Source organism: Salmo salar, chromosome 09 (assembly GCF_965601325.2).
Source record: "Salmo salar chromosome 09, fSalSal1, whole genome shotgun sequence".
Classification (NCBI taxonomy): domain Eukaryota; kingdom Metazoa; phylum Chordata; class Actinopteri; order Salmoniformes; family Salmonidae; genus Salmo; species Salmo salar.
The window spans coordinates 25,601,508-25,620,107 of NC_138299.1; the positions used below are offsets into that span (position 1 = coordinate 25,601,508).

Here is an 18,600-nt window from a genome sequence, read left to right on the forward strand (position 1 = left end):
TGCGCGCTTCGAGGCAAGCAACACTGAAGCATGCATGAGAGCATCAGCTGTTCCGGGGACAACTGTGATCACGCTCTCCGTAGCCGATGTAAGACCATTAAACAGGTCAACATTCACAAGGTCGCAGGGCCAGACGAATTACCAGGACATGTACTGCGAGCAAGCGCTGACCAACTGGCAAGTGTCTTCACTGACGTTTTCAACCTCTCCCTGTCTGAGTCTGTAATACCTAATGTTTCAAGCAAACCACCATAGACCCTGTGCCCAAGAACACCAAGGTAATCTGCCTAAATGACTACTGAACCGTAGTACTCATGTCTGTAGCCATGAAGTGCTTTGAAAGGCTGGTCATGGCTCACAGCAACACCATCATCCCAGAAACCCTAGACCCACTCCAATTTGCATACCACCCCAACAGATCCACAGATGACAGAATATCTTTTGCACTCAACACTGCCCTTTCCCACCTGGACAAAAGGAACACCTATGTGAGTATTATGTTCATTGACTGCAGCGCAGCCTTCAACACCATTGTGCCCACAAATTTCATCAATAAGCTAAGGACCCTGAGACTAAACACCTCCCTCTGCAACTGGATCCTGGACTTCCTGACGGGCTGCCACCAGGTGGTAAGGGTAGGCAACACATCTGCCACCCTCATCCTCAACGAGGGGTCCCTCATGGGTGCGTGCTTAGTCTCCTTCTGTACTCCCTGTTCACCCATGGCTGCGTGGCCAAACACGACTCCAATGCCATTATTAAGTTTGCCGACAACACAACGGTGGTAGGCCTGATCACTGACGCCAGGACAACAACCTCTCCCTAACCTCTCTGGGATGCTAGCGTCCCACCCGCGGTACACACTATCAACAGCCAGTGAAGTAGCAGGGCGCAAATTCAAAACAACAAAAATCTCATAATTTAAATTTCTCAAACATGCAAGTATTATACACCATTTTAAAGATAAGATTCTCCTTAATCCAACCACAGTGTCCGATTTCAAAAAAAGCTTTACGGTGAAAGCATAACATTAGATTATGTTAGGACAGCGCCTAAACAAGAAAAACCACACAGCCATTTTCCAAGCAAGGAGAGGCGTCACAAAAACCAGAACTACAGCTAAAATTAATCACTAACCTTCGATCTTCATCAGATGACACTTCCAGGACTCAATGTTACACAATACATGTATGTTTTGTTCGATAAAGTTCATATTTATATCCATAAATCCTCCAAAACTTCCGGTGAATGAGCACATCAATTTACAAAAATACTCAAAAACGTTGATAAAACTTACAACAGTTATTGAAAGAATTATAGATGCACTTCTCCTTAATGCAACCGCTGTCAGATTTCAAAATAGCTTTATGGCGAAAGCACATTTTTCAATATTCTGAGTGCAGAGCTCAGCCATCAAAGCAAGCTATACAGTTACCCGCCAAGTTCTGGAGTCAACTAAACTCAGAAATAGTATTATAAATCTTCACTTGCCTTTGCTGATTTTGTCGGAATGCACTCCCACTTCCACAAGAAATGTTTGTTTTGTTCGATAAACTCCATATTTATGTCCAAATACCTCCGTTTGTTCGCACGTTCAGATCACTAATCCAAAGGCATAACGCACGAGTGCAAAACCAAAGTCAAATAGTTCCATTACCGCTCGTAGAAACATGTCAAACGATGTTTACAATCAATCCTTCGGGTCATTTTAACAAATCTTCGATAATATTCCAACCGAACAATAGTGTATTCATTACAGAGGAAATAGAAGGAGCGGCGCGCCTATGTGCTCGCGCAGTAAACAACTCGTTGGTCCCAGGCTTGAGTCAGCTCCTCTTCTCTGCCCTGTAACAGTAGAAGCATAAAACAAGGTTCTAAAGACTGTTGACATCTGGTGGCAGCCTTAGGAAGTGCAAAATGACCCCACAGACACTGTAGTTTGAGTAGGGATTAGATTGAAAAACTACAAGCCACTTCCTGGTTGGATTTTTTTCTCAGGTTTTTGCCTGCCATATGAGTTCTGTTATACTCACAGATATCATTCAAACAGTTTTAGAAACTTGAGTGTTTTCTATCCAAATCTACTAATAATATGCATATCCTACCTTCTGGGCCCGAGTAGCAGGCAGTTTAATTTGGGCATGTTATTCATCTGAATTTCTGAATACTGCCCCGTCACCAAGACGGAGATGATCGTGGACTACAGGAAAAGGATGGCCGAGCACTCCCCCATTCTCATCGACGGGGCTGTAGTGGAGCAGGTTGAGATCTTCAAGTTCCTTGGTGTCCACATCACCAACATGGTCCAAACACACCAAGAAAATTGTGAAGAGGGCACGACAATGCCTATTCCCCCTCAGGATCTTGAAGATTTGGCATGGGTCCTCAGATCCTTATTGTTCTTCAGCTGCACCATCGAGAACATCCAGACTGGTTGCATCACCGCCTGGTATGGCAACTGCTTGGCCTCCGACCGCATGGTGCTACAGAGGGTAGTGGGTACGACTCTGTACATAACTGGGGCCAAGCTTCCTGCGATCCAGGACCTCTATACCAGGCAGTGTCAGAGGAAAGCTGTAAAAATTGTCAGACTCCAGCCACCCTAGTCATAGACTGTTCTCTCTGCTACCACACGGCAAGTGGAACCGGAGCTCCAAGTCAAGGTCCAAAAGGCTTCTTAACAGCTTCTATCCTCAAGCCATAGAACTGCTGAACATGTAATCAAATGCCTACCTGGACTATTTGTTGCCCCCCCCCCCCCCCCCTTACGCTGCTGCTAATCGCTGTTTTATCTATGCATAGTTACTTTACCCCTACCTACATGTACATATTACCTCGACTAACCTGTACCCCCGCACATTGACTTGGTACCGGTCCCCCCCCCCCTGTATATAGCCTCATTATTGTTATTTTATTGTTGCTCTTTTTCACTTTAGTTTATTTAGTAAATATTTTTTTCTTAACCAACAATGCCGTTTTAAGAAAAATAGGAGTTAAGGGCTTGTAAGCATTTCACAGTAATGTCTACACCTGTTGTATCTGCCGCATGTGACAATTTTTTGGGGGATTTTGCTCTTGTGGCTGAGTGGAAGCAAATCCCCGCAGCAATGCTCTAACATCAAGTGGAAAGCCTTCACAGAAGAGTGGATTCTGTTATAGCAGCTAAGGGGTACCAACTCCATATGAATGCCCGTGATTTTGGAATGAAATGTTCGATGAGCAGGTGTCCACATACGTTTGGACATGTAGTGGGTAAAACTGTATGTAAACATTAGTTTACCAGTGTTCAATGACTATGTACATAGGGCAGCCGTCTCTAAAGTGCAGGGTTGAGTACCGGGTGGTAGCTGGCTAGTGGTGACTATTTAAGTCTGATGGCCTGAGATATAAACTGTTTTCCAGTGTCTCCATCCTAGCTTTGATGCACCTGTACTGTCTCTGCCTTTTAGATGGTAGATGGGTGAAGAGGCTGTGGCTCGGGAGGCTGAGGTCCTTGATGATCTTCTTGGTCTTCCTGTGACACCAGGTGCTGTGGATTTCCTGGGGGCAGGAAGTGTGCCCCTGTGGGATGCGTTGTGCTGACTGCACTACCCTCTGGAGAGCCCTGCAGTTGTGGAGTGTGCTTGTGTGTGTTTTTGTGTATATTATGGATCCCCATTAGCTGCTGCCACGGCCATAAGGTGTATTTTTATCATTTTTTTTTTTTTTTATCTAATTCTACTGCTGGCATGAGTTATGTGGAATAGAGTTCCATGTATTCATGGCTCTATCTAGTACTGTGTGCCTCCCATAGTCTGTTCTGGACAGTGAAGAGACCTCTAGTGGCATGTCTTGAGGGGTGTGCATGTGTGTGGTTCCGGGCTTTCTCTCCTCCCTGGAGGGATTACTCTGTCCTGTGGGATTACATGCTCTGTTAATTGCTTCCTTTTAAAGGGAAAGTCTACTCAAACTATCTTTTTGGTATTTTTTTTCATTAGTCCACCCAAAAATGTTTTGCATGTCAGGAGTCAAGTTTTGCACTTTCAAGAAGGAAAGTGTCACCGGCCATATCATCATGATGATGCTGGATAGATGGATGGATGGAGGAAGACCATCACTGGCTGGACTGGCGCACAAATTACATTAATCAACCAGGAACGGGACAGGGACCATTTAGCTGACACAAACACTGGGGCTGGTCTAATCGCAGGCATGGTACTAGCCTTGGCTAACCACACGCTCATCCTGACGGTCTCCGTTATCTGTGCTGCTTTAAACAGGGATGTGTATAGAGAGTCAGATTCCTGTGGACCTGGCCTCTGTACTTCTTTATCTCTGTTGGCTGGCCGTCTAGCTGAGATGCAGGTTAAAGGAGCACACTTACCGGGACCAGTTTCCAGTAACAGCAGGTGGAACACTGCAATACAGAAGCGAGGGTTGTGAGAGAGGAGAAGAGGGAGATTTAGAAATGTTTTAGAAGTGTGTGTGGTAAAATATTCACAAACAATGTTCCCTCCCGAGAGTAAATCACCTTTCTCCCGGGTAACCCTGTATTTCCCGCCAAAACCGGTAGTGTCATTCTAAAGCATATAAATAGGCCCATGTCTGGATTTGATTAGAACTTTGATCGTAAATTCAAGACTGACGCTACCTGAGCCCTATATTGAATGAGCCCAAGCCCAAATGATTGCCGTTATCCAATACATATATGGTATAGCCTACTGCACATGAACTGTAATACTGTATTGAATTATGGGCTGGAATTACGCACAGCGTTGAAACCATGTTAAAACAGGGAGAGAACATGGGATTCTGGTGCAGCACTTGCGGCCTACAAAGTTACAAGTATAGGCTAATGAATTACATTTACATTTTGAAATATAGGGCCTATTTGTATAATTGGTAGGCTAACATATTTACCTTTTTCATAATATTTACCCTAATGTTATAAGCCTAGTAGCCTCTTTGCTCTCTATTGTTGCTTCATTCCTTCCTCGCTTTCAACAGTTAAATTATATACATTTTGCCGTTAATCATTCTAATGATATCCAGTAAACTTATTTCATTTTTGTCCATAATCATTCTACTGACATCCATATTATAGTACTAGAATTAGATGCAGAAGGCTTTCACTTCTCTTCACGAAGATTGAATGGTTATGGGTCTGAAAATAACTGCTATAGCCTACTGCCATTGTGAGTTCGCTCTTCTTTCAAACTGCCTGTGATATCTACAGTGAGGGGGGGGGAAGTATTTGATCCCCTGCTGATTTTGTACGTTTGCCCACTGACAAATGATCGGTCTATAATTTTAATGGTAGGTTTATTTGAACAGTGAGAGACAGAAGAACAACAAAAAAATACAGAAAGACGCATGTCAAAAATGTTATAAATTGATTTGCATTTTAATGAGGGAAATAAGTATTTGACCCCCTCTCAATCAGAAAGATTTCTGGCTCCCAGGTGTCTTTTTTATACAGGTGACGAGCTGAGATTAGGAGCACACTCTTAAAGGGAGTGTTTGTTTGTTACCTGTATTAAAGACACCTGTCCACAGAAGCAATCAATCAATCAGATTCCAAACTCTCCACCATGGCCAAGACCAAAGAGCTCTCCAAGGATGTCAGGGACAAGATTGTAGACCTACACAAGGCTGGAATGGGCTACAAGACCATCGCCAAGCAGCTTGGTAAGAAGGTGACAACAGTTGGTGCGATTATTCGCAAATGGAAGAAACACAAAAGAACTGTCATTCTCCCTCGGCCTGGGGCTCCATGCAAGATCTCACCTCGTGGAGTTGCAATGATCATGAGAACGGTGAGGAATCAGCCCAGGACTACACGGGAGGATCTTGTCAATGATCACAAGGCAGCTGGGACCATAGTCACCAAGAAAACAATTGGTAACACACTACGCCGTGAAGGACTGAAATCCTGCAGTGCCCGCAAGGTCCCCCTGCTCAAGAAAGCACATATACATGCCCATCTGAAGTTTGCCAATGAACATCTGAATGATTCAGAGGACAACTGGGTGAAAGTGTTGTGGTCAGATGAGACCAGAATGGAGCTCTTTGGCATCAACTTAACTCGCCGTGTTTGGAGGAGGAGGAATGCTGCCTATGACCCCAAGAACACCATCCCCACCGTCAAACATGGAGGTGGAAACATTATGCTTTGGGGGTGTTTTTCTGCTATGGGGACAGGACAACTTCCCCGCATCATAGGGACGATGGATGGGGCCATGTATCGTCAAATCTTGGTTGAGAACCTCCTTCCCTCAGCCAGGGCATTGAAAATGGGTCGTGGATTGGTATTCCAGCATGACAATGACCCAAAACACATGGCCAAGGCAACAAAGGAGTGGCTCAAGAAGAAGCACATTAAGGTCCTGGAGAGGCCTAGCCAGTCTCCAGACCTTAATCCCATAGAAAATCTGTGGAGGGAGCTGAAGGTTCGAGTTGCCAAACGTCAGCCTCGAAACCTTAATGACTTGGAGAAGAGGAGTGGGACAAAATCCCTCCTGAGCTGTGTGCAAACCTGGTGGCCAACTACAAGAAACATCTGACCTCAGTACTTGGTGGCAAAACCCTTGTTGGCAATCACAAAGTCATGTTTTGCAGAGGGGTCAAATACTTATTTCCCTCATTATAATGCAAATCATTTTATAACATTTTTGACTTGCGTTTTTCTGGATTTTTTTTGTTCTGTCTCTCACTGTTCAAATAAACCTACCATTTAAAATTATAGACTGATCATTTCTTTGTCAGTGGGCAAATGTACAAAATCAGCAGGGGATCAAATACTTTTTTCCCTCACTGTATATTTAAAATTCCACAAACAAGAGATTGGGTACCTCTTCAAATAGTCTAAGAAATACATTTTAAAAAATGTCCAGAGATGCTGTTCTAGTCTAACTTTTAATGCTTGGTACTCCAAGAGCTAAGGATTATTTTTATTTTTTTAAGGAGAGGCCAGTGGAGCATATTACGCAAGGGCTATAAGTTCGATTTTTATGCATAACCCATCATTAATTAGCTAAATATTTTACCTTTTATTTATCTAGGCAAGTCAGTGAAGAACAAATTCTTATTTTATATGACGGGCCTAGGAACAGTGGGTTTAACTGCCTTGTTCAGGGGCAGAACGACAGCTCGGGGATTCGAACTTGCATCCTTTCGGTTACTAGTCCAACGCACTAACCACTAGGCTACACTGCATTGAATGTATTACCTGAAAGAGGTAGGCCAGGACATCAATCTAAAAACATTAATTATACACACACACACACACACACACACACACACAGTACCAGTCAAAAGTTTGGACACACCTACTCATTCAAGTTTTTAATTTTTTACAATTTTCTACATTGTAGAATAATAGTGAAGACATCAACTATGAAATAACACATGGAATCATGTAGTAACAAAGTGTTACTACATGATTATATGTTATATTTGAGATTCTTCAAAGTAGCCACCCTTTGCCTTGATGACAGCTTTGCACACTCTTGGCATTCAATTAACAGAATGCATTTCAATGAACAGGTGTGCCTTGTTAAAGTTAATTTGGGATTTCTTTCCTTCTTAAAGCGTTTGAGCCAATCAGTTGTGTTGTGAAAAGGTAGGGGTGGTATACAGAAGATGGGCCTATTTGGTAAAAGACCAAGTCTATATTATGGCAAGAACAGCTCAAATAAGCAAAGAGAAACAACAGTCCATTACTGTAAGACATGAAGGTTAGTCAATCCAGAAAATTAGAAATTTTCTTCAAGTGCAGTTGAAAAAAATCAAGCGCAATGATGAAACTGGCTCTCATGGGGACCGCCACAGGAAAGGAACACCCAGCGTTACCTCTGCTGCAGAGGATAAGTTCATTAGAATTAACTGCACCTCAGAACTTGCAGCCCAAATAAATGCTTCAGAGTTCAAGTAACAGACATCTCAACATCAACTGTTCAGAAGAGACTGCTTCAATCAGGCCTTCATGGTCAAATTTCTGCAAAAAAACTAAAGGACACCAATAATAAGACTTGCTTGGGCCAAGAAACATGAGCAATGGACATTAGACTGGTGGAAATCTGTCCTTTGGTCTGATGAATCCAACTATGAGAGATTTGTTTCCAACTGTTGTGTCTTTGTGATGCAGAGTAGGTGAACGGATCTCCGCATATGTGGTTCCCACTGTGAAGCATGGAAGAGGTGTGGGGGTGCTTTGCTTTGGTTTGGGATGAGTTGGACTGCAGAGGGAAGGAAAAGCAGCCAACAAGTGCTCAGCATATGTGGGAACTCCAATAAGGTTGGAAAAGCATTCCTCATGAAGCTGGTTGAGAGACTGCCAAGTGAGTGAAAAGCTGTCATTAAGGCAAAGGGTGGCTACTTTGAAGAATCTTATATAAAATATTTTTAGATTTGTTTAACACTTTTTTACTTACTACATGATTCCATATGTTATTTCATAGTTTTTATGTCTTTATTCAAAAATGTAGAAAATGGTAAAAATAAAGAAACCCATGAATGAGTAGTGTCCAAACTTTTGACTGTGTTAATCTAGAACAGGATTATCTTTTTTGTAATCTGAATGGAATTGAGGGGGAGTGCTTGCGCGTGCACTGATTTTAAAGCAACGATATTCGAGTGAGGCTGTGTTAAAAATCTCTTTACAATTAAAAAAATAAGGTGACCCCCTCAAGCCAGATGGAGATGGGTAAATTAGACGTGCATTCAGTCTTTATATTATAGACTATGCTGCAGCAAATGTAGGCCTACCTATGACAAGAAAAAAAGTTACCATGATATGATAGATCTACATGCGTTGTGAACTGCGCTCCAATTTGAGATGGGCTGTCTGTTCCCACCCTGAGCGTTGATGGTTCATCACGCAGAGGCCGCAGAGAAGCCATATTTAAACATTGCGTGTCATTTCACGCCATGCTGTTCTTATATCCTGAACAAAAATATAAACGCAACAGCGTTGTTGGTTTTATGAGCTGAAATAAGAGCTCAAATGTTCCATATGCAGAAAAGGGATTTCTCATTTTTTGCTAATTTGTTTACATCCCTGTTCGTGAGCATTTCTCCTTTGTCAAGATAATCCATCCACCTGACCGGTGAGGCATATCAAGAAGCTGATTAAACAGCAGGATCATTGCACAGGTGCACCTTGTGCTGGGGACAATAAAAGGCCACTCTCAAATGTGCAGTTTTGTTACACAACATAATGCCACAGATGTTTAAAGTTTTGAGGGAGTATGCAATTGGCATGCTGATTGCAGGAATGTCCACCACAGCTCTTACCAGGGATTTTAATGTTAATTTCTTTTCCATAAGCCGCATCCAACGTCTTATTAGAGAATTTGTCAGTATTTCCAACCGGCCACACAATTGCAGACCACGTGTAACCACGCCAGCCCAGGGACCTCCACATCCGGGCTTCTTCACCTGCGGGATTGTCTGAGACCAGCCACCCAGACAGCTGATCAAATCAAATCAAATGTATTTATATAGCCCTTCATACATCAGCTGATATCTCAAAGTGCTGTACAGAAACCCAGCCTAAAACCCCAAACAGCAAGCAATGCATGTGAAAGAAGCACGGTGGCTAGGAAAAACTCCCTAGGAAAAACTCCCTAGAAAGGCCAAAAACCTAGGAAGAAACCTAGAGAGGAACCAGGCTATGATGGGTGGCCAGTCCTCTTCTGGCTGTGCCGGGTGGATATTATAACAGAACATGGTCAAGATGTTAAAATGTTCATAAATGACCAGCATGGTCAAATAATAATAATCATAGTATGATGAAACTGAGGAGTTTTTCTGCTTGTAATAAAGCCCTTTTGGGGGGGGGGGATGAATTCTCATTGGCTGGGCCTGGCTCCCCAGTGGGTGGGCCTATGCCCTCAGACCCAGCCATGGCTGTGCCCCTGCCTAGTCATGTGAAATCCATAGATCAGTGTCTAATGAATTTATTTCAATTGATTTCCTTATATGAACTGTAACTCAGTAAAGTTAGTTGTGGTGTTTATTTTTGTTCGGTATGACAAATTATTTACAGGTTTCTCGCAGTTATTTATCCTGGGAAAAGGGACTGGTTTTGGGCGGTAAATCTCAGTAACCGGGTTAAAAAATCACATTGTCAACAGTACGATGGTCGTAATCTACAATGACCTGGCTGTGCTCTAGAATGTTCTAGAATGACCTGGTTGTGCTCTGGTCTTACCTGATTAACCCAATAGAGGGCGTTATTCCATGGAGCCCCGCCCCCCCATCTGCTCCACCTCCGCTGCCATCTTCACCTTGCCAACAGTCTCCATGGCAGCCAGTGACATCAGCGTGTCAATCAGGACCAAGTGGACCTTCTCTAGACCAATCAGACCGAGTGAAGCCGACCATGAGCCAATCATGAGAGAGCAAAGGATCAATGATAGGAGTAATGTTAGGGTTATAAGAATGCGCGCACAGACTAACGCATAGTCTTTGTGTGTCAGTCACCAGATCAACCCATTTGAACTCATGGGAGATTCTGTAGCGTTTTCCAACACCATCACCAAATTATGGAATTTCCCATTGAAGAATGGTGTCTCACACCTCCAATAGAGTTCCAGACACTCTTAGAATCTATGCCAAGGCACATTGAAGCTGTTCTGGTGGCTCGTGGTGGCCCAACGCCCTATTAAGACACTATGTTGGTTTTGCCTTTATTTTGGCAGATACCTGTATTGCCCTGTGTAATGCCATGTTGACAGATGCTTGGCTGAGAAGACCGTAGGAAGTTTAGTGTAGATACTTAGTCTTAGGGATGGCCTGTGATGAGGTCACTTTTATCCACATTTTATACCACCTGTTTAAACTGCAGGCACTGACTGACTATATAGATATACCGTAAGTACAAGTACATATAGCCTGGATTTAAAAGTCTTGTGCAAACTGGTCTCTGATGGAAGCAATTTCATGTCTGGAGCAGGTTCCTCTGATTTGTACTGTATGTATGGTCTTTTTTCTCCCTGTTAACAGCATAGTACAGGTAGAAACACAACATCCACAGTAATCTGTTGACTACAGTGACATGCTGCAGTAATGAGTGACCTGTAGGTTTGCATGGCGTGTGGGCGCAGACACTGGTCCGTTCCCTCTATAGCAGCTCATCTCTTACGTAATCATGGAAGACTGAGTTAGTTGGATTGGTTCATCAGGGCTGCATTCAGCATTGGAGAGAGACTGAACATTAGCAATGGGTTTCCCAGAGGACCAATTCCTGTTCTGACCTCTAACCTTCCATCTACTGTGATCCCTTAACGTAAACTTCTGTGATTTTGCATGTAAATAACTTAGCTGACTGTTGGGCATACAACTGTACATTTATGGTCCACCTGTACATGTATGAATAAATACTGATGGCTTATGTGCAACTTCAAATTATTCTATGGAGGGTTTAGTGTATATATAAACAATTAACAAGTGAAGGTCCTTTATAATTCACATCTTTGCCTTTTCCTTATAATTCACATCTTTTCCTTTTCCTCCATTCACTCTCCATCTCTACTCCAATGTTGTCCTCCCCCTCTCCACTTGAAGTCTCCCTATACTAGTAGGCCTCTACTGACCGTTTCTCGTTCTCTCCCTGTTTGTGTAGACGTGCCAGCGCCGGAGCAGCCGGAGCTGTTCCTGAAGAAGCTGCAGCAGTGCTGTACTGTTTTTGACTTCATGGACACGCTGTCTGACCTAAAGATGAAAGAGTACAAGCGCTCCACGCTCAACGAGCTGGTGGACTATGTCACCGTCAGCAGGGGCTACCTGACAGAACAGGCCTACCCGGAGGTTGTCAAAATGGTGAGGCCACAACGCATTGTGCCTTAACGTAAACTAACTCCTAGCCACACTACAATTTTAGTTTGTAAAATACTGGAGGGTTTCTGGTTCTTGCAGACTACTCAGCTTCAGAGTAGTCTGTAAGAACACTAGGACCCATCTCCTAGTTTACCATTTATTTATAAAAGGGATGTAATCGGATATGATGGTTGCTAGCCTAGGATTCTGGGAGAAAACAATAAGGAATAGATGTCAGTTCAACATCAAATATGTACAAAGGATAACTACACTGAAGAAAAATAAATGCAACAATTTCAAACATTTTACTGAGTTACAGTTCATAAGGAAATCAGTCAGTTGAATCTTCTAAGGGAAGATGGTGCCGACAGAGAGGGTCACCTCGCTTCTAGTCCTTAAGAAACTATGCAGTATTTAGTTGATGTATTATTTCTTAAATTGTTAGCTCAGATAATCTTAAGTGTTATTACATACAGCCGGGAAGAACTATTGGATATCATAGCGACGTCAACTTACCAGGAATACGACTTTCCCGAAACGGATCCTTTCTTCAAACCACCCTAGGCATTCTAACTGATTCCAGAGGCTGACCCAAAACAACGTCGCCGCAGTAGAGGTAGACGGAGCGGCCTTCTGGTCAGACTTTGGAGGCGCGCACACCACCCACCGCTTCTGAGTATATTATTTGCTAATGTCCAGTGTCTAGATTACAAGGTAGACTAAATTAGGGCAAGGGTTGCTTTCCTGAAAGACATCCAGGATTGTAACATACTCTGTTTCACAGAAACATGGCTCTCTGGGGACATGCTGTCAGTCTGTACAGCCACCAGGATTCTTTGTGTGTCGCGCCGACAGGAGTAAACATTTCTCCGGGAAGAAGAAGGGCGGGGGTGTATGTTTCATGATTAACGACTCATGGTGTAATTTTAACATACAGGAACTCAAGTCCTTTTGTTCACCTGACCTAGAATTCCTTACGATCAAATGCCGACCGTATTATCTCCCAAGACAATTCTCGTCGGTTATTGTCACAGCCGTTTATATCCCTCAAGCCGATACCACGACAGCCCTCAAGGAACTCCACTGGACTCTATGCAAACTGGAAACAATATATCCTGAGGTTGCATTTATTGTAGCTGGGGATTTTAACAAAGAAAATTTGAGAACAAGGCTACTTAAATTCTATCAGCATATTGATTGTAGTACCCGGGCTAGCAAACCACGATCAATGCTACTCAAACTTCCGCGATGCATACAAGGCCCTCCCCCACCCTCCATTCAGCAAATCTGACCACGACTCCATTTTGCTTCTCCCCTCCTATAGGCAGAAACTCAAACATGATGCACCTGTGACAAGGACCATTCAATGCTGGTCTGACCAATCGGAATCCACGCTTCAAGATTGTTTTGATTACGCGGACTGGGATATGTTCCTGGTAGCCTCAGAGAATAATAGATTTATACGCTGATTCGGTGAGTGAGTTTGAGGAAGTTCATCAGTGATGATGTACCCACTGTGACTATTAAAATCTACCCTAATCAGAAAACGTGAATAGATGGTGGCATTGGCAAATCTGAAATCGCAAACCACCACATTTAACCATGGAAAGACGACCCGGGAATATGGCCTCATACAAACAGTGTAGTTATTAATTCCGCAAGGCAATCAAACAAGTGAAATGTCAGTATAGGGACAAAATGGAGTAGAAATGCAACGGCTCAGACACGTATGTGGCAGGGTCTACAGACAATCACGGACTACAAAAAGAAAATCAGCCACGTCATGGACACCGCCATGCTTCCAGACAAACTAAACACCTTTGCCCACTTTGAGGATAACACAATGCCACCGAAGCGGCCCACTACCAAGGACTGTGGGCTCTCCTCATTCGTGGCCGACGTGAGTAAGACATTTAAACATGTTAACTCTCGCAAGGCTGCCTGCCCAGACGGCATCCCTAGCCGCGTCCTCAGAGCATGCGCAGACCAGCTGGCTGGTGTGTTTACGGACATTCAATCTGTCCCTATCCCAGTCTGCTGTCCCCACATGCTTCAAGATGGCCACCATTTTTGTTCCTGTACCCAAGAAGGCAAAGGTAAAGGTAACTGAACTGAATGACTATTGCCCCGTAGCACTCACTTCTGTTAGCATAAAGTGCTTTGAGAGACTAGTCAAGGATAATTTAAACTCCAACTTACCTGCCACCCTAGACCCACTGCAATTTACATACCGCCCCAATAGGTCCACAGACAATGCAATCGCCATCACACTGTCCTATCCCATCTGGACAAGAGGAATACCTATGTAAGAATGCTGTTCATTGACTACAGCTCAGCATTCAACACCATAGTACCCTCCAAGCTCATCATTAAGCTGGAGGCCCTGGGTCTCAACCCCACCCTGTGCGATTCGGTCCTGGACTTCCTGACAAGCCGCCCCCAGATGGTGAAGGTAGGAAACAACAACAAGGGTGCATGCTCAGCCCCCTCCTGTACTCCGTTCACCCATGACTGCGTGGCCATACACACCTCCAACTCAATCATAAAATTTGCAGACGCAGTGGGAGGCTTGATCACCAACAACGACGAGACAGCCTATAGGGAGGAGGTGACATCACTCGGAGTGTGGTGTCAGGAAAACAACCTCACTCAACGTCAACAAAACAAAGGAGAGGATCGTGGACTTCAGGAAACAGCAGAGGGAGCACCCCCCCCCATCCACATCGACGGGGCAGCAGTGGAAAGTTAAGTTCCTCAGCATACACATCACGGACAAGCTGAAATAGTCCACCCACACAGACAGTGTGGTGAAGGCACAACAGCGCCTCTTCAACCTCAGGAGGCTGAAGAAATTTGGCTTGGCACCCAAAACCCTCACTAACTTTTACAGATGCACAATTGAGAGCGTCCTGTCCGGTACGGCAACTGCACCGCCCACAATCGCAGGGCTCTCCAGAGGGTGGTGCGGTCTGCACAACGCATCACTGGGGGCAAACTACCTGCCCTCCAGGACACCTATAGCACCCGATGTCACAGGAAGGCCATAAAGATCATCAAGGACAACAACCACCCGAGCCACTGCCTGTTCACCCCACTATCATCCAGAAGTGAGGTCAGTACAGGTGCATCAAAGAGACTGAGAAACAGCCATCACTAACACAGAGAGGCTGCTTCCTACATAGACTTGAAATGATTAGCCACTCTAACAAATGGATCACTAGTCACTTCTTCATTAATGACACTTTAATTATGTTTATGTATCTTGCATTACTCATCCCATATTTATATACTGTATTTTATACCATCTATTGCATCTTGCCTATGCCGCTCGGTCATTGCTCATCCATATATTATATGTACATATTCTTATTCCATCCCTTTACTTAGGTGTGTATTAGGTAGTTGTGGAATTGTTAGATTACTTGTTGATATTGCTGCACTGTCGGAACTAGAAGCACAAGCATTTTGCTACACTTGAATAACATCTGCATGTGACCAATAAAATTAGATTTTGGATTTGATTTGGAAATAAATTAATTATGCCCTAATTTATGGATTTCACATCACTGGGAATACGGATATGTTTCTGTTGGTCACAGATACCTTAAATAAAAAGGTAGGGGAGTGGAGCAGAACTTGTCAATATCTGATGGGATGACCATTTGCCTCATTCAGTTTGACATCTCCTTTGCATAGAGTTGATCAGGCTGTTGATTGTGGTCTGTGGAATGTTGTACCACACGTCAATGGGTAGCATGTCTGGTGAGTATGCAAGGCTCTAAAACAATGTTGGAGGTGGCTTATGTAGAGAAATTAACATTTCGTTCTCTGGCAACAGTTCTGGTGGACATTCCTGCAGTCAGCATGCCAATTGGACCCTTTAACTTGACACATCTGTGACATTGTTTTTTTGTGACAAAACTGCGCATTTTAGTGACCTTTTATTGTCCCCAGCACAAGGTGCACCTGTGTAATGCTCATGCTGTTTTATCTGGTGGATGGAATATCTTGGCAAAGGAGAAATGCTCACTAACAGGGATGTAAACAAATTTGTGCACAAGATTTTAGCGAACATTTCCGGGATATTTTATTTGAGGTCAAGAAACTTGGGACCAACACTTTACACGTTGCGTTTATATTTTTGATCAGTATAGTCAAGAACCAAGGACTACAAAAAAATATAAGGCTCGGCTAGTGGCTAACACATGGCAAACCATGTAACACTCTATACAAAGAAAGTCAACACCAAATGCGTAGGTATAAAGGAGAAAGGATAAACTAACTTAGTCAATAACACATCCAATGAAGGGAGATATACTTCAAAGGAGAGGACTATAAACTACATAACAAAAAACTTCTCAAAACAATTCAATCAGGTAACCACCTTGATTGGAATCAGGTGAGCCTACTTAAGGTGTGGGGGAAGGAAGTCCCGTTCTTCAGGAAGTGGGAGTGACGAGTGGTAGGTGGAGAGTGGAAGAGAGTAGGGAATTTTCTGCTGTTTGTATTTAATTTCATTTAGCTAGTTGACAAGAACAATGCTCATTAGTCAACATTTTGGTTTCACATCAGTATTGAAGTGCCTGAGTTGTCTATAAAACTGATTGTTATATTACTCTGTGTCAATTGCCTTACTTTCCAGTGAAATCAGTTGATTTTGAAATCTTTTGATTTACCCCTTTACCCTGTCTTCCAGGTGTCTTACAACATATTCCGGACCCTTCCGCCCACGGACAGTAATGAGTTTGACCCAGAGGAGGATGAACCCACACTCGAGGCCTCATGGCCGCACTTACAGGTAACAGCATAGGCTAGAATTGATGTATACGTTTCTGTGGGTATTCGTTCTGTCTTCTTTTGGAGACTGAGTTTCGCCCCCCCCCCTTGAGAACCTTCCTGGTGTCATTGCTATTTTTGATATAATATTCTTCTGTATGTGGACATTTGAGCTGGTGTTAAGCATGTTCTGTTTGTTGGTCCCTGATTTAGTAAGATATTATTACGGGTCTAGTGTCAGGTGCTCATTCTCTCACCCCCGTTTCTTTGTACCTACTGCTCTGCCTTCTTAAGAAATTAGATTCATATCTCAAGGAAATTCTTCCTGGTAAAAGTTATATTTTCTTTATTACATTTCCAAAGCAACAGCCAAGTTCATTTGACCACATTTTGAGATTAACCCACCTAGTCATAAGCCCTTCCCCATGGCCTTCTTGGAACCCTGGTTACCACTTAAGGTACTAGTGACCTTACCCATGTTGTGCCTCTTTGACCTCCCAGTCGCTTTCCTCTGCTCCATAGCCTTACCTTTGTTTTATGAAACTCCATCCCTTAACATCTCCATCTCGCTCTTTCTTTCACTGTATCATAGCTTGTGTATGAGTTCTTCATACGATTCTTGGAGAGTCAAGAATTCCAGCCCAGCATTGCCAAAAAGTACATAGACCAGAAATTTGTTCTACAGGTGAGTCAGACTGTTACTTTGGAGATGCGCTTAAAAAATGTAGACTAGTGTTGTACAAGTTTGAGGAGTTTGTAGTTGTTTCATATATTTTTCTTCCCCTTTTTGTTCCTTCTCCTTGGCTCTCTGTAGCTCTTGGAGCTCTTTGACAGTGAGGACCCTCGGGAGAGAGATTACCTGAAAACAGTCTTACACAGAATCTATGGGAAATTCCTGGGGCTGAGGGCTTTTATACGAAAACAGATAAATAATATTTTTCTACGGTAAGACGGCGCTCCTCATTCTCCTCTACTCAGACCGTCGTGATACTTTCACTGATGTTTCACTAACGTTTATCCACTCTCTCCTCTCTCGTAAAGTTTTGTTTATGAGACTGAGCACTTTAACGGGGTTGCTGAGTTGCTGGAGATCTTGGGAAGGTATGTCACCCTGGTTTGACTTACGGTTAGTTCTGACGCCTTTTGTTCTCAGGCGCTGTCTTAACCCTTTACACTTGTGGGAATTGGACTATATGGATACGAATAAATTTAAATGTTTCTTACAAAATAAATATGAAAGGCATATGCCTAAGCATCGTAGCAATTGAAAAGGAACAGTTCGGAGATTATGGGAAACGTATTAGACCAAAGTTGAGGACGTAACAGGTTCACCTGACACGAGACTGAATCCAAACATTACACTGTGTATTTTACATTCACTGTACTTTTCGTTGCATTTATTGATAACGAAATCTAGAAATACTCTGGATACATTCACTAACATGATAAGAATATTCTTGAAAAATGTGGGTTAGGTGCAACACAAGACAAATAAATGACAAGGATTTGAGTGAGAGGACTAACTGGTGTCTCAGTCGCCACAATGTGCACAGTTCCTAAGTAATTTCAATGCACTTTTATGACTCAGTATTCAATTTAAAGGTGATTTTATTTTTTATTTTGCTCTCCTACAGTGGTTCTTCCTTTAAAAGTTACGAGTTTATGCTGCGACCGTTTGTGGTAGATGGTGGCATTCTGTCATTGCACCACACTATCACAAGGGGGAGGTAGGACTCTGCTCTATCGGTAGTCAAAACTGTGGCAATTAATGGAGGCGTTTTCCATCTGAGAGTCTCTCCTGGCACTAGGGTCCTGCAACAACAACAAAAACTATCGGTGGTCCTGGAGTTAAGAGAGAACTTGGGTAAATAACATGGGGGAATTTCACTTGACATTTGGACTGACGATTTTCCGAAAAATAGGCACGGTAAGCTTTTGGTTTCTCTCCCTCTAAAAATAGAAATTAATCATTCTAAATAACAAACTGGCTTTATTTACAAATTAGCAAGAATGTCTCACCCCATG

At 43.2% G+C, this 18,600-nt stretch overlaps 1 protein-coding gene across 5 annotated transcripts in view; it reads left to right on the forward strand.

Annotated features, from left to right (window-relative positions):
• Positions 1-18,600, forward strand: part of 2a5e (Serine/threonine-protein phosphatase 2A 56 kDa regulatory subunit) — an 81,948-nt gene that overhangs the window by 50,959 nt on the left and 12,389 nt on the right. For all 5 annotated transcript variants that reach the window (XM_014210585.2, XM_014210583.3, XM_014210581.3 and 2 more), the window contains 5 exon segments: positions 11,606-11,802; positions 16,496-16,597; positions 17,168-17,260; positions 17,390-17,520; positions 17,617-17,676. In XM_014210585.2, the coding sequence (XP_014066060.1) occupies positions 11,606-11,802; positions 16,496-16,597; positions 17,168-17,260; positions 17,390-17,520; positions 17,617-17,676 (583 nt within the window).